The following is a 16,678-nucleotide window of genomic DNA, read 5'->3' on the forward strand; positions in this document are numbered from 1 at the left end:
TCCTCAAGCAACGTTTGCTGCTTTGCATCTRTAAAAGTGATGCTTTGGGGTGTGCTGGGTTATTTAATGCTTTGTTCACGTGTGACAGATGGGGGGAATTTGAAATTGCAGATGTTTTGATCTGTGAAGCCCTGATGCAAAATCAGAGCTTTGCAAGAGGGGAAAATAACCCCCCTCCATTGCTCTGCCTAGAGACAGGGTTGACTCCTTGGTAATTTTAGCTGCTAACACATTCCCGGTTGAGTGAGAGTCGAATGCCTGCGTGCCGTAAAATCCTGCTCTTATCTGGGGGAATAGCTGCTCTCGCTTGAATTAACTGGCCTGTGTGCAGAGGAATGTGGTTGTGCCCAGACTGAGCACAGGACGGTCCCGTGGGGAGGATCCGGGTCCCGTGCAGCCCGTTTGGAGGATCTGTGTGGCTGCAGGAATGGTCTTCTGGGTGTCTGACACGGAAATTGGGTTCAAATTTCAATTTCTAATGCAAAATTATTACATAGGTTTCCATAGAGAGGTCTTTTGACTTTTTTCATCAACTTGAATTGAGAAAGACCCTTCTGATAACACGTGTCGTTGCAAACGTATGTATTAGGCTCCAATTGCTCTGGAAAASTGTAGGATTAACCCTTGGAGTCTGTCCCTTCACTTAATATTTTCCTAGTTCTTCACTGTACATTTTAGATGCTTCTTGTCTAAAATGCACAGAGGGAACACGGGAGRCTGCCAGAACTAAATCTGGCAAGATTAAGATCTGCATTTTCCAGTTTCCACGATGGCTCTTTTAGTCTCGATTCTATTATTGCAGATACCTTCATCTCTATTTGGGCGATATTAAGGTTTCCCAGCACAAAAGGAAAACTAGGAATTTTAAAGAGATCTTGGCTGTGCCCTATATATTAAAGYAGCAGCTGACTATAAGCTTGATACAAATGAAATATCCCTAAAATACTAGAAATTAGAATTGACCAGTAAAAACAGTATTCACAGGTTAACCTAATTCTAGTAAATTGTATTTATAACTGGGGTATCTTTAGGATTTTCCACCCAAGTGTTGCATCCTGCAAAATCGCCGTGGTAGTTTGTATGCGTCTGGGGGATGTCAGGGCAGGTAAAACGTGTCTGGGAAATGCAGAGCTGTCAGGAAGCTTTAATAACTCATAAATATCTCATATTAGGGCATGAGTTAAGCATTGGCAAAGCATCAGAATTTCTTGTGGCATTCTTTACAGTTATCGAAAGAATTTTAATTTTCCACGCTATTAAAAAATAATCGTGGCGTTCTTCGGGGTGCATTTCCTATTGCGCAGCAGGAATGACCAACCTAAGCAATATTTTGCTCTGTGAAATGGCCAGGAAGCAGGCAACSCTTTCTGCTCGGGTTTTATTGTGCAAGTAACTTGGTTTAACTTTTTGAACAGGATATAGCTGGGAGTTCTGGTCTCGTTGCTTTATTTGGCTGCTAGCTTGTGCACTGTATATTTTCCTTAAATACGGAGCGTAGCGCAGCTCAGGCAGCCGCTGTTCTGTTTTCCCCTCTGTACTAAATAGCTTAGCTTGGCAGAGCAGCTTCAAAGCAAATAGGTGCCTTATCACTATTCACCAGAAATCCCTTTTCTCCAGTTAAAATAGTGCCCGTCTTCCTGCAGAGCAAACGGGGCCGGAGCCCTGCAACGTTCCAGCACCTCCACGGTCCCACTGGCAGCTTGGATTAAAAACACGGGTTTAAATGTGAGGATTTTGATGCATTGCCAGCTGATTAGCTCAGTGGAAAGGTATTTTGTGCGTGTGTGTGGAGCAGGAAGACTTTTTTGGTGTTTTGGGGTGTTTTGGGGTTTCTTTTTTTTGTCTGTGTAGTGACCCTGCTGTCACTGAAGCACTAGGCACGGATGAGAAATGTCCCCAGAGACCTTCGGGAGCTAGTGAGAAAGCTCCAAAWCTTCTATTTATAAATTTATTTMTTTMTTTATTTTAAAAGCTCTACAATGGGTAAAAAGCATCATCCCTAGGCAAAAATTATGACTGGAGTCTCCATATGCCAGAGTCACCACTCTAATGTCTTCCACTTTTTACCTCTGTTTCTCAGCGACCTGTACTGAGACTGTCACATATATCCACAGCAAAGAATAGGAAGATTTAACTCGGTTACACCCAAATCTCAAATAATCCCAAGCAGGAAATATTTTTCCGCGTCCTAACTCTCTGTTCTACATAACAAAATACCTTTTAGTCTCGTCATTCATGTTATATAATCCAAAAAAATAAGCAAGTTGGTGTTTTTGTTGGAAGGGGCTTCCATAGGCGCCGGGGAGCCGGAGGATGATGCTGGTCGGAGCCTTCGGYGTCCTCCCGGCTGGAGCAGCCTCTCCTGTGCCTGTTCTGAGAGAAAATCCCTGAAAATTTGAACAGTGTGCAAAGTGATGGCCTAAATCCTGGGTTACACCACGGGRGAGACGTCCCATGCTCCAGGACTTCTGCCTTGGGCACTCACTGCTGACCATGCAAAAATGCCTGCTGCCTGAATAAAAACCTCAGGATTTACCTCGAAATGGAAGCAACGTTTATTTTCCCAGTAAATAAAAAAATTCGCAGCTCCTTTGATGGGCTTTTTGCTAGGGTTTAATCGAGAATTTCTTATCCGACCGCCCGTCGGAGGCTCTGCAGCCGCTGCAGCCCTGGAAGAGGAGCTATTACGGGTCCATTAACAAAACCTCTCCTCATCTGCCTCTTTGTCATGAATTTTTCAAGTTCAGTAAAGAGAGAAATAGCTTTGTAACCTTGCGGCTTTAGTGGCAAATGTGCCTGGGAACAGCTCGTACGGGGAAGCTGTCAGGGTTGTATTAACGCCTCGGATGGGTGAGAGCAGGAGCTGGCGGGAGCATCCCGGCCCCCGCAGTGCCCTCCGTGCCACATATCAAATCACAGGGAATTTATGAGGTAATAACCGGGTTCTGTGTTGAGGGTGCGCCAGGAACACAGAGCTAAGGGTTTTGGTCAGCGTTTTGCAGGATTTGTGTGTGCTGAATTTACTGGATGCTGGAATTTCTGAAGAGGGRTTGAACAAAACGGTGCCGCTTAGTAAAAGTGTAGATTCTGCTAAGAATGAACCAGTGCCAGGTTTTCTGCCTCTGTTTCTAGATTTTTCTTCTTGGATTTGTTTTTTCCCCCTGCTCCCCAGGGCTCCTCAAACTGGTATGAAAAGGGTATTTACAGAACGTTTGGTATTTTATATGTATTGAAGACTGAGAAGACGTCTTAACTCTTTAGCTTAAAAATTAGTGCTATAGCCTCAGAATTTGCAGAAGGGAAGAGTCCTGCTGCAGCTTTAAATGCAATAGCTGTTACAGCAGCACTATCAAAGGTGGCATTTTTACTATGGAATAACTCAGTGTAAGTTATATAGGAGATAAGAGATGCCAGCCTTGGTGGCACTTGCTCAGTTGGTTGCAACGCTGAGGAGTTGGGGTGATGAAGCCGAGAGCTGGGCTGCTCAGGCTGCCGCTGGCCTTGGGCGGGACGAAATTCTCCATGAGAGAGGATCAGGAGGAGGGCACGGAGGTCTCGCGTGGCTGCTTGAAGTGCATTATTGCTGGAATTGGTAAAAACTTGTAGGAACTTGTGTGCTGATTTTCCTTCTTCAGTACATGGAAACCTGACAATGGCCTCAACTTAAATTTTTATTTTTAAGGTGTCCAATGCATTTTGCAATTCAAAAAGCCAGACTTATGTGTTTATTTTATCTATTTATTTTATCTATTTATCTTTCGATGATATAAATATCAGAGCAAATAGTGTTATTTAAGAAGCGAGTCCCGGAGCTAATGCTGTCATCCTCCCATGTGCAGCTGGACAGGTTGAGTCCTAACTCAGGGCAGGGCAGAGCGGGACTTGCTTGGTTTCCAGGCATAATGAAGGCCTCTAGYAGGAGCAAGGAGATTTTATTTAACCCGCTTGTTCTTTTCATTAAAACCCGTGTTTTAGAAAGTGGCACCTCACTGGAATTGGCAAAACAGGTTTCTGTAATTGCAGCCCTTTTCTGGATGCAGTTCACAGGAGCTGCTCCTTCTGTAAGCAGTGGTATTTTATTGCATTTTAAGTAGAATATGATCAAGTGATCTATAGTGAAACGAGTTTTAACTTATAGATTATTTGCATGCTCGTTATTCTGGGAGACATAGAAATTGTGACTGCTGTTTGGCATCCTCTTGATACCTTTGCTGCACGCCAGTCTCTTCCATCACAACAAAAACGACCTGTTTGCGGGCTCAGTTTTCCCTTGGCCACCACGGATATATTCACACTTTCAGACTGGTGACCGCTAGTTTGGGGACTGCCGAATTATCAGATTTAAATAATTTTAGAAGTTAGTAAAAAGCTAAAGAATTGGGGCTGCAAGCGAAAGCAGGACATTGCTATGTTAGTGAGTTCTGTAGTCCAAAGTAGTAGTTTAACATTGCCAAAAATTTATTTAATTACTGACTTCTGAGAAGTCTTTACAGTTTAAAAGCTATAATCCCAATTTTACTTGGGGGATGAGGAGTGACTTTATTTGGGTGTGAGATCTCAATGCACAGCCTTAGAGAGATTATTTATAACTTCCAGCAAAACAAAGGGAAAAACAAATATGGATGTCATGGATCTATTTCTTCACACCTTAAAAATACTTTCTGTCGCTGCACTCCTTAAATCTTTTAAGCATTGTTTGATGAAATCCTTTTTATAGCAGTAGCAGGGGAATAAACCAATTTAACACAGTCCCCTTGCAGGTTTAAATTCCATCTTTCCACTATTGCAATTCTGGTATTTTTTTCCCCACAGTTGAATAAAACCCATCTATCCATTTAACTTGCGATAAGCCTCAATTTCTAGATCCTTTATTCTTCTTTTTGGTGGCTGGAGAGATTTAACGTGCTGCTGCTTGGGAAATGCTCTGCTTCTCTGCAGCCTGTGCAGCCTTGCGCTGYTCCAACCTCTCTGCCCTTTCAAGCAGCAGAAAACCCRAATAAGCTAARTTCTAATAAATATAAAATAATGAATAGAAAATAAATAAAATAATAAATAAAATAGAAAAGGCTGGAGTACCCTGCAGCTCTCCACAGCAATGGGATAGTATGCCCAGGTCTGTCTGCAGAYCACGCAGGAGCAGGCACAGGGTAACGGAGCCGTTTGCTTCCCCCTTCGCTCTCCCCGTCCCCTGATCACCCAGATGCTTTAATTAATTTTAAGGGAGTTTTATAGGTAGGGGTGAAGCGTGTCAGAAATGTTATTCTCCATTTAAAAGTGAGTTATCCTTCTGGATGAAAAGAGCAGGGCGTATTTATCGGGGTCATCCCCAAAGCATCATCACTAAAAATTATCTGCTGATGCGGAAAATTGGATTTATTCTTCTGGTAGCGTTTCCGTAAAAAATACAATTATATATAAATTTATATTCGCTAAAAGCTTGTAGTAAACTGGGCTTTTAGAAAATAGCACACTTATCTTCTAAAGTCCGKTTTGAAAGAGCCAGCTGGTGCTTACAGTACGGAGGCATAAAGCCAGGGAGAGATCATTCATTTCCTCGTTGAAGAAAGAGGGTGGAAAGAGGGGAACTTTGGGTRGAAATCCCTGTAAATGCTCTGCGGTGGGGCTGGCAACGGCACCGGGCAACCTCGGCGGGCACGGAGCAGGCTGGGCTTGGAGCGCTCGCGTTCGGCTCTCCCATGTACATGGTGCAGGTGGAAGGTACAAAGCGGTGAAATATTGCACYGGGAGGACCCAAAACAGTGAAATATTTTGTATTGGTGCCAGCTCGGTGCTGGTGACGGCGCTTTGAGGGCCTTTCCCGCAAAACAAGCGGTGCCTTGCAAAGAGAGCGCAGTGCTTCGGGAGCAGGCTTGTCCCGAGGGATTGTCCTGGGGTTTCCCAGGCCTTTTTCCCAGAGGTTTTAAAGAGTTTTGTGTGGCGTTGGCCCCGCTGCGAGGTCAGGCTTGCACGGAGCCCGTTGCTCCATTGCCCGCTCCAAAGAGGAGCCGCTTTCCAGGAATGCGCTTGAGGTGTCGGAACATCCCAGACTAATCCAGGGCTTGGGCTTAATCCCATGTACAAAAAAGAATTCAGAGCTTGCGACTGGGTGTTAAAATCTCTCTCTATATATATATGTCCTTATCCCTTTTTATGTAGGAGCCCAAATGGTTTGGGCTCTGTGAGTTATTAATTAAACTGCGCCGTCGCTGCTGGGCGGGCACGGGGAGACCTTGTTTGCCCTTCCCTGCTGGGCCGAGCGCCTCCGGGCTTTAATTTGTGTTTAATTTAGGTGAACGTGGCCCTGCGACTGCTGCAATTTCTCACCTTTATATTTGCCGAGCGGGGCCGATCCCGCCGCTGCTCCCCGGATCTCGCGGAACCGGGGCGGGAAGGAAGGAAAGTTGGGAACAAAGATGCGCTTTCCCCTCCGAGGTGCCTCCGTGGTGCTTTTCCCAAGCCCCGGGTGGGAACGGAGGCGAGCCGGGCGCCTGGCCGAGCCGCGTGCCGCCCTAACGCCGTCTCCCCTCTTGCTGTCTTGCAGGTATGGTGTGAATATGCGCTGCCTCGCAGCCCGGGTCAACTACAAGACGCTCATCGTCATCTGCGCCCTCTTCACGCTCGTCACGGTGCTGCTCTGGAACAAATGCTCCACGGAGAGCGCGGGGCGCGCGGCCGCCGGGGAGCCCCCGCGCCCCCACAGCGAGGAGGCTTCGCCCCAGGAGCAGCAGAGAGCCCCGCCGGTCGTGGGGGGCTTCCAGAGGCCCCCCGGGCCCAAGTACGAGGAGATTGACTGTCTGATCAATGACGAACACACCATTAAAGGGAGGAGGGAAGGCAACGAGATCTTCCTGCCGTTCAGCTGGGTAGAGAAATACTTTGAGGTTTAYGGGAAAATTGCGCAGTACGATGGTTATGACAGGTTTGAATTCTCTCATAGCTACTCCAAAGTGTACACACAGAGAGCCCCGTACCACCCGGACGGGGTGTTCATGTCCTTCGAGGGCTACAACGTCGAGGTGCGGGACAGGGTGAAGTGCATCAGCGGCGTTGAAGGTTTGTCCCAAATCTTTCTTTGCCGTTGAAACGCCGCTGCGGGGCCGCGCTCGCCGCTGGAGGGGCCGGGGGGCTCTGACGTGGGCTCCCCGCCGCGCTCGTCCTCTGCAGCCTCGTGCCGCTCCGTGCACGCGAGGGGAGCGCGGGGAGCCGGCTGTGAACCCCAAAAGCCACCGCAGCTCCTTCCCCTCGGCCCCGGCCAGGCTGAGGCGCGGCAAGACCTTTCTAGTTGGCCCTTTTGGCAATAATGCAGGCAGCAATTAGCACATGAGGTCTTGCCGCCTCTTAGCGGAGGTTTAATAGCAGAAAATTCTTGTTGGGTTGCGTAGTAAAAAATTAATGCCTTTATAAGACCATTATAGAACATGACACSGACACTCGTAAATTAAAGAGCTTTCATTTGGTGTATTAGAATACGTGAATCTTTGTGCATCTCGGTGATTGGTGGTGCTCTGCAGTRTTGGTACAAACTCTTCCCATCCTATAGTCCTCCTTGAGAAGGCTGGGACAATTAGTGCAATGAGTTTGTCTAAGGATTCGCATAAAAGACCAAGCACGCAGGTATGGCGATCGTTCTTGYGTGTTCTTATATTGCTCATCACCTTTTTGCTTTTCACCTTGGGTGTCACCCAGTGAGTCCCTCTCGCTCCGGATCCCTCCGCGGAGTTTGAAAGGAGCCGCTCGCTCTCCGGTGCTCTGGGTGGCTGCTGGTTAAACGAGGGCGTTGAGGTGGCTCTCACAACCTTGGGCTTTTCAGCACTTTCTATCAGTGCTTCAGAATTCGCTGCCTTCTCACACGTCTGTCCGCTCGGGGACAGATGGCTGGTTTTGTGGCTAGAGCCAGYGCCGATCAAATAGGACTCGAAAGTGTCCAAAACAGCAATCAGTGCCTCCTTCGTTGATATCAGGGGGAGATTTCGTGTTTTTCTCACTGGRTCGGGGGCAGTTGGAGCTAGGCCTGGAAGCACTACCAGTTTTTGTGTTAAGTGTTGGAGTTGTGCGGAGCGTCCCTTGCGCTTGGACTCCTTGCAAGACTTGTGGCATTCTTGAGCAAGAGGCCTGGGTCTGCTATGAGATAATGCAGGACCAGGACACGGTCTGCGGTCTCTGCTTGCACTGAAATGTGAGTGTAGGTGCTATAAAGGCAAGAGAATCATTGACATCTCTTAAACAGGCCTCACAGGGGAGATAGCTGCAGCCCATGGGAGGGGGGTTAATCCTAAAACCCATTCCCAGAAARTTTTAGATTCCTGCCTTGCATCCTYCCAGGCCCGGAGGTTCTCACTTTGCAACACGAGGACAAGCCTCGTGTTCTGTTTTCACCTCTCCTCCTGCAAGGTTAATGTGTTGCGTTGTGTTTCCGACCTGGGGAGTTCAATCTTGACATCTTGCGTGTATTTCAAGGGAAGCTCTTAGAGCCGTTTTGCTTTTTGCATCTTTCAGTCTCGACGTGCACGTCCTTCACGGAGAACGTGTAGCATTAATGAGGAATCCGGCTTCCAGGGGTCACATAATACTGACACTTAAGCCTTTCGCAGGATGGTTTTCTCTTCAGAAAAGAACAGAATCACATCTCCATGCGAAATATTTATTAGCAAAATGAAGCATGGAATTATGTGCGAAAACTTATCTTTTCACATTTCGTTTAATCTTGTTGCTGCACCAGGTTTCAGGCAGTTTGGGTTTCTGAGCTTGACATTGCCCGCGGGGGAAATGGGGCAGCTGCCAACTCGCATATTCTCATGTTAACCTTTCTTTCGTTGGGCAAAGGTTTGCAGCACAAAACATCCTTGGTTGCCTGCGAGAGGGTCACGCTGCTGTATTTTCCCTTTGGTTTTACACTTAGAGGTTGGGAATTTGCTCCAAATAAAATCTAGGGCRTGGAGAGGATTCTGTTTTTATCCGTATCCGAAGTATTGCACGTTTGCTCTTTGTGTGTATGAGGGGGTATGTATGAAGATTGCTCTTCCTTAGCATGGGTCTTCCTTTCCTACGCAGCCGTTGGTGCCATGTGCAGTTTGCCAGGTTTTAATTCGGAATCCAAGGTTGTACCTGCTGGGACTCCTTGGGAGGAAGGCAGGACAGAGGCTGGGAGTTGGGAGATTTTCCATGCGTGCATCTTTCCCATTTCTCCTCATGGAATTTGGGAGTTTAATCTGTGACGTTACCTGAGCTCACGCTACGAGTTCTGCGTGGAAAATCCCTCAGGCTACGGAAAACACTGTGACCTTCCTGGTTGAATCCAGTGCAAGGCTGGAGCTCCAGGGGCTATCCTTGGCGGCTGCAGACATGAGCTGATCCCGAGCCCCGAATGAGAGCAGGGAGAGGAGCCGTTCTRGAGGCTGCTCGCTCGTGGGGCAGGGAAGGGGACATGGGGGGCCACCTTGCCTTGCTCCTCAGGAATTGCAATGATCGGAGCGGGTTTGTGGGTGCCACGTGAATTGCTGCTTTAGCCCCAGGTAGCCCTGGCCAAAATCTAGGAGTGGCCCCTGCACTTCATTTGCAAAGAYTGGCATTAAGGAGCTCATTTGGAGATATAGTGGTCTCCGGGGTAGGGGGAGGCAAGTCTATTAAGGCACTTGAAATGTGTTTGGGACGAGGATGATGCTTCAGCAAAYGGTCCCCAGTACATGTGGATGGAGGACCGTGGTCAGGGCTCCTGTGCCGTTCACCTCTGCTCGCTTGGGTCTTGGAGCAAATGGTTATGGATGGGTATAAGTTGAAACGCAACTTACAACCCGGGCAGCTCCACGTGCCCGTGAGGAAGAGCTTGTTTGGTGGGAGGGTGCCCAGCCCCGGCCCAGGCTGCCAGGGAGGCTGCGGAGGCTCCTGCTCTGCAGATCTGCCAGCGCGCCGGGATGGACCGGCTGCCCCGTGCTCCGGGTGTCCCTGTGGAGCAGGGGCTGCGCTGGGGGAGCCCTAGGGATCTCTTCCAACCTCAGCCATTCCATGGTTCTGTGAATTCGCAGCAGTCTGTGCTTTGAGCAGGAGTTTGGGCTGTGGAGGAGGAGGAGTGCAGTGCCGCAAGCMCTATATTTCGTTTTTTAAGTGTTCTGCTAAATACTTTTTTTTTTTTTTTTAAATTCTTTTTTCCCTCTTTCTTGCAGGTGTACCGCTGTCCACGCAGTGGGGACCTCAAGGGTATTTCTACCCAATCCAGATTGCACAGTATGGGTTAAGTCACTACAGTAAAAACCTGACCGAGAAACCACCTCACGTAGAGGTGTACGAAACCGCCGAGGACAAGGACAAAAGCAGCARGTCCGCGGACTGGACTGTCCCAAAAGGCTGCTCCCTCGCAACAGTCTATGATAAATCCAAGTTCACTAATGTTAAACAGTTTATTGCTCCAGGTGGGTCACTGCAAATACAAACTGCTAAACCATTCCTGTTAATTTGCACAGGTGGCATCAGGGGAGCTTTAACTTTCCGGGATTAATGTGTGTTTGTCCTGTGTGATTTCTCATCCTTGAGCATCACCTGAGAACGTCCCCTCCTTGCTGCCCGTCTGATCCTTTCCTTGGCTTCTGCTTCCTCCCAGCTGCTGTTTTTAAAACCTCGCTCTTGGGCTGGAAGAGGCCAATGCACAAAGGGACGTGTGGAGGACAGGGCAGTTCAGCACAGGAGTTGCATTGCCCGAGTGTCTCAGCATCTCTTAGCATCCACCTCGCWATAGAATCACAGGATGGTTAAGGTTGGAAGGGACCTCTGGAGATCATCTAGTATGAAAAGAGCCCAAAAAATTAACCTAGATCAATAGAGCCCAAAAAATTAACCTAGATCAATAGAGCCCAAAAAATTAACCTAGATCAACAGAGCCCAAAAAATTAACCTAGATCAACAGAGCCCAAGAAATTAACCGTCTCTGAAGCCTGGAGTGCCCCCCATATGGTATGAGCCAGTCTGGACAAACCAGCTCTGCTTTCAGCCTCGAGCATGTCTAGCACGTTGCTCTCCCAGTCCCTTTTTATTGGGAAGAAGTGATTTTTGCAAACCGTGTGGATCGGTTTCGGTCACCCGAGTTGCCTCGGGCAGGGAGCAACTTAGAGATGGAGCAGCTACAAATGCACCGTGAAGGCCATGAGCTCCTCTCGCATCCCAACCCGCTGCAGCTGCGCTTTCCTGCCACCCCTAGAATGTACCATCCTCTGCCTCGTACTTCCCAGAGGTTTATTTTGAGAAATTCATTATTTTATGCAAGAGTTTCCTTTGGGCTAGGACAGGCTCATTAATAAGGACGCAATGTATTTTTCTGCAATCAATACCCATTAGAATTAATGAGCCCATTACTTAAAAAGACAATGAAGTAATTTTCAGTTGGCACCTTAGGCCTGGGTCTCTGGGGAGAAAATTGTCGAACAGGCTTGTGTCTTTGCAGTAGATAAATACAGGGAGAGGGAAGGCTAARAGATCTGTTATGTATTCTGCCCTCATCCTTTATTGATGGCAGAGTAATCTTCAGAGCTTGAAGGCCGTACTTTGCATCCACTCCTCTTAGATGGCCTTAAGTAATGGATTTATAGGTGCTTAAGGCAGTGCAAACAACAGGCAGTCTTCAGTTTTCTTCTGGTTCTTCAAGCCTTTTCTTTAATATAATTCAATAGGTTATCATATGAGCATTTATTTACAAGAAAGTGTAAAACATTTTACGGGAATTTTGAGCATTTTTTTTTTTAATTAGAGCATTTTTTTTATTAGACTTTTCACTTTCAGGCGCAAGTGTTGTGCTGCAAAGTGCTCGGCCGCTTCACAAGCAKATCTCCAACACTCAAAGGAGCCGAAGCTTTTACTTTCAGAAACATGACATTCAGTCAAAACAATAGATATTGTGGAATGGACTTGCACAGTGTGAAATGTGGAAATGGTCCTGATGCAAAATGCTGTAGGTTCGTTTGGGAGGTGGGGAAAAGCCTCGGCTTTGGGACAAAAGCTGACCATAACTCGTCTGTGGCACGCAGAAATATTTATGGGATTTTTCACACACCGAGAAAGAGCAGCAAGGAAACAATTGCTCACACAGGAGAATTTCAGTCTATGAAAAGCCGTTAATTCAAACCGACTATCTTTAAATGTTTATCGCCCCTGTGTGCCTTCAAAGCGGCAGGATTTGCACGCAGCCTTGCAAACTAATTAGCCCTTTGATCTGCCGGTGTCGGGCTTTTTGGGGTGGAGTTGCTTTCCCATTTTAAAATCTAGCCTGAGAGAGAACATTGGATTTCATTATGTGGTATTGCCTGGGAGCTTTATTCCATTTTTTTTTTTTTTTGATTAAACAAACTGAGTCTTGCCCACAGAGAGGTTAATAAATACTTCAACATGTTGATCTTTCCCTATTCTTCGCCCTCCCCGTTTAACTAATCAGTGAGCTATTTTTCTAGAACTGTCAGGCTGGGAAATAAAAAGTGATAGATTTTAGTGTTAGCCCCAGTAGTTTTCTAAATAGTTGTTTCTTTGCTCTCCTGGCTCTCCTGCTTGAAGCGCTGCTGTATTTAGAGGTGTGACTGCTACGGTGGCACCGTGGTGGGTTTTTTTCTGTCAAGCGAAATTCTCCGTTTTCTATTTTGAACTGGAGCAGCCGCCGCGGCGCCCGGAGCAGCCCGCGTGCCCGGTGAAATCCCGGCTGGCTCGGCACCCACCGTGGGCCAAGTGCTGAAGTCCTTCTCTGTGCCCGCTTGTCTTCCTTTGGGAGCCCAAATGACGTTTAAGATGTTAAATACTGTTCACGTGTTTCTCTGACCGTGTTTCTGAAGATCGTAAATGACTCAACCGAGCCGTATTCATCCCTAAAAATGATAGATGATTTTTTTTTKRMYTTTTTTTTTTTGCTAGAAAGTTGAAGTGGAATTAGCTGGCGTTGGGCTGCAGAGTCCTTAGGCTGGTGGGGACCTTGGAGGGTGACGGCCACCTCCACCAGGGCAGGCCCATCCTCGTCCCCTCGCTAAGCTGGACTTTGTGCATCTCCAGGGCTGGAGATCCCACCACGCTTGACCACCCTTACTGTGGATTCCACCCTCTARCAGTGTCCAGAGTTTTTAGTTCTTGCAGCTTATGGGCTGTGCCCCATCCCATCCCTGTGCTCCAGCAGCAAGATCCCTGTTGGTCTTCTCCAGGCTGGATGCACTTAGAGCTTCCAAAGACCTCCAAAASCCACAGCGATCACCTGCCTGCACCAGGATTCTTGGTGCCCCAAGAGTTGGCCTTGGCTCACCAAATGGGTTTTATAGTTAGGGAATAATAGATATCAAAAAGGAGTGAAAAAGAAGAGAGAATGTTTGAATTCTTGCCTGGCTACCCTTGAAGTATTTGGATTTTATCTGCTGACCTGGTTGTTACAGAAGTTGCACTCTGTGTCATAATCTTTATAAAACAAAACAAACAAAAYGTTTTGCCACTGAACAAGGTGATTTTTGTTTCTTTTACAGAAAATACCGACGGGGTATCTCTGCAGCTTGGCAACACTAGAGATTTTATTATTTCCTTCGACCTCAAATTCATCACGAACGGGAGCATTTCGGTGGTTCTCGAGACGACGGAGAGGAACCAGCTCTTCACCGTGCACTACGTGTCCAACACGCAGCTCATCGCCTTCAAGGAGCGCGACGTCTACTACGGCATCGGGCCGCGCACCGCTTGGAGCACCGTCACGCGGGACCTGCTCACCGACCTGCGCAAAGGCGTCGGCCTCTCCAACACCAAGGCCGTGAAGCAGACCAAGATCATGCCCAAGAGGGTGGTGCGCCTCGTGGCCAAGGGCAAGGGCCTCCTGGACAACGTCACCATCTCGGCCACGGCGCACATGGCGGCCTTCTTCGCCGCCAGCCGCTGGCTGGTGCGCAACCAGGACGAGAAGGGCGGCTGGCCCATCATGGTGACGCGGAAGCTTGGGGAAGGCTTCAAGGCGCTCGAGCCCGGCTGGTACTCGGCCATGGCGCAGGGGCAGGCCATGTCCACGCTCGTGCGGGCCTACCTGCTCACCAAGGAGCAGGCGTTCCTGGGCGCCGCGCTGCGCGCCACGGCGCCCTACAAGCTCCCCGCCGAGGCGCGCGGCGTCAGGGCGCTCTTCATGGGCCGCCACGACTGGTACGAGGAGTACCCCACGTCGCCCAGCTCCTTCGTGCTCAACGGCTTCATGTACTCGCTCATCGGGCTCTACGACCTCAAGGAGACGGCGGGCGAGAAGCTGGGCAAGGAGGCCAGGCTGCTCTACGAGCGGGGCATGGAGTCGCTCAAGGCCATGCTGCCCCTCTACGACACCGGCTCGGGCACCATCTACGACCTGCGGCACTTCATGCTGGGCACGGCGCCCAACCTGGCGCGCTGGGACTACCACACGACCCACATCAACCAGCTGCAGCTGCTCAGCACCATCGACGACTCGCCCCTCTTCAAGGAGTTCGTCAAGCGCTGGAAGAGCTACCTGCGCGGCGGCAGGGCCAAGCACAACTAAGACCGCGTTTAAGCCTCAAAGACGGCGTGCTGAGTTTGACTGTTGCAATGAAGTGGTCCTTAAAAACTCCCTCCCTCCAAGTAATTGCATTCCAGAGTGAGAATACTGGGGGCTCCCAGGCGGGATGGGGAGCAGGGTCCCATCCCGGCAGCGTCTGCCCCTCGCCCACCGTGTCCCGCTGCAGAATTAGCCACAAGAAGCCGCGTCCGTTTGTGCCCCCGAGTCCGGGGATGTTTTTCCTTTTCCTTTTTGTAGGAAAATCCTTGCAGAAGCCATACCGGCCTCTAATGCCCAGCACCTGCCTGGAAAGTTAGTGTGTGGCCTCTTTTAAGATGGAGCTTCACGTGTTCGTGTGTTGGGAGCAGCGTAACGACCCCGAGGTGTGATGCAGTCGCTGTGTGTTTACCTGTAGCCTGGGTTCTGGACCGTGTATCTTTTTAAAGGCGTTTCTTTTTATAGGGATTCTTTTCTTGAGGTGGAAGAAGRAAAAAAACACACGATTTTTTTAGTCCTATATATAGAAATCCTTAACGTTTGTTTCCTTGGAAGCTGTGTGAAGGGGAGGCCGCCCGCCCGCCCGCGCGCGCGGAGGCTTCGCGCTCCCGCTGGGTAAGCACAACACCGCACAAAGCCCGCGAATTCCCGCGGAGAATTCCCATCCGGAATTTCCATCCCCGACGCCGCAGCCCCCGCTGCCATTCCCGCCGGAGCCGTGGCCTCTTCACCCCCAGGGGCTGCTCCATCCCCAACGCTCCAGTGTTCACCAAGGACCCGGGGACAGGGATTCCCTTTTTCCYTTCCTTTCTTCCTCATTTCCCCACCGATCCTATTACATGTTATATGTTCCAGGTGTGGCTTTATGTTCTAGGCGTGGCTTAAGTTCCAGATGTCCGTACTGAGGTCAAGGTCCATCCAAGCCGCAGAAAAGCCGGGCACGTGGCCAAAACGCATTGTGCATTTTTTCTTCTTTTAGATGCCTCTTTTTCGTTCTTGCAGATATATGAGACAGCTTTGTAATTACTTGACCTTTGCAAACACGTGAGACGATTGTACCGGCTCATGTGGGAAGTGAATGCCACAGGAGAAGTTTCAATACCAAAGTTAGCTCCAGACACCTTGTTTCCGCACCCGCACGTGCCCACGTCCTTCCCACTAGTGACCGGTCCTTCCTGCCACCACAGGCGGCGTTTTCCTGCATCTTTCCTCGTTTTTTGCCCGTTTTTGATTCCGTGAATATTTGGGTATTGCCCAGGAGACAGTACCAGTGCCTTAATGAGGCCGCATTTCCTCTTGTTTTAAGGACAGCTGAAGAGCAGGGCTGGTTTTTCCGTGTTTTTGATGGAACCAGCCCAGGAGCTGGGGGGACCTTGGCCAGACGCGTCAGTTGGCAGCGTCAGCCGGAGCGTCCTGTCCTGAACACCCTGCTTGCTTTCCTGTTGCCCTTCGCACAAGTGTAAATCAAAGCAGCCCGCCACCAGGGGCTGTGGGATGAAGAGAATTAGTGGGTGGATTTTCTCCTATATTTTGCTTTTTAATAGAATTTGGTGGTGGAAGAGGATTTTTGGACACTGCTGCCCGTAGCTTCGCTGGATTCGCTCATCTCTTAATTCCTTCGCTCCTCGGTGCTCAAAGCGACCGAGGTGTCACCCCGTGTCCCCGCGCCGTGCGTCCTGCAGCGCGTGCAGGGCCGGGGCCGTATGCAACCACCGACACAAGCACAACTCCGAGACGTGGCCGTGCGCTTTCCCTTGGCCCTCCTGCCACACATTCACCGAAAGCTGCTATTATCATTCGCTGTGTAATTGTACTTTATTTTTTCTACTTTATTATTTCTCTTTTTTTTTTTACATGTGGGGTATACACCATGTGTTAAATATGCAATAAATTGTTTACCGGATGCCCTTGTGAAGGGTAGTCCTTTGTAAAGCTGTACAGACTTTGCAGTTTAAGCACAATGTGCGCGTTAGTTTTATATACAGCGAGACGTGACTTTTTGCAGAGGGAAAGGTTCTACTATGTTTATATACAAAGTAAATGGATCAACATTTGTGCTTAATGTAAAGCTGCTTTATAAAATTGTAAAATAAATCTTTTTTTTAATCTCGAGGCCGCCGTGGGCTGTTTCCTGTGCCGCTTGCTGGCTGCTGGCCCCTGTGCGGGTGAGTGCATGGGCCGTGC

The 16,678-nt window shown here is 48.9% G+C and overlaps 1 protein-coding gene across 4 annotated transcripts in view; it reads left to right on the plus strand.

The window, feature by feature from the left end:
- GLCE (glucuronic acid epimerase) overlaps positions 1-16,552 on the plus strand; it is a 40,923-nt gene extending 24,371 nt beyond the window's left edge. For 3 of the 4 annotated variants that reach the window (XM_026040593.1, XM_026040596.1, XM_026040594.1), the window contains exons 2-4: positions 6,542-7,053; positions 10,161-10,406; positions 13,476-16,552. In XM_026040593.1, coding sequence (XP_025896378.1) covers positions 6,555-7,053; positions 10,161-10,406; positions 13,476-14,500 — 1,770 coding nt within the window. In that variant the 5' untranslated portion in view covers positions 6,542-6,554 and the 3' untranslated portion in view covers positions 14,501-16,552. Of the gene's footprint in view, positions 1-6,541; positions 7,054-10,160; positions 10,407-13,475 lie in introns of those variants that run through there. The other variant, XM_026040595.1, reaches the window with a different exon arrangement.
- Positions 16,553-16,678: the final 126 nt, after the last annotated feature.

This window comes from Nothoprocta perdicaria, unplaced genomic scaffold (genome assembly GCF_003342845.1).
Source record: "Nothoprocta perdicaria isolate Ctin4 unplaced genomic scaffold, notPer1 scaffold_26, whole genome shotgun sequence".
In the NCBI taxonomy this organism is placed as follows: Eukaryota; Metazoa; Chordata; class Aves; order Tinamiformes; family Tinamidae; genus Nothoprocta; species Nothoprocta perdicaria.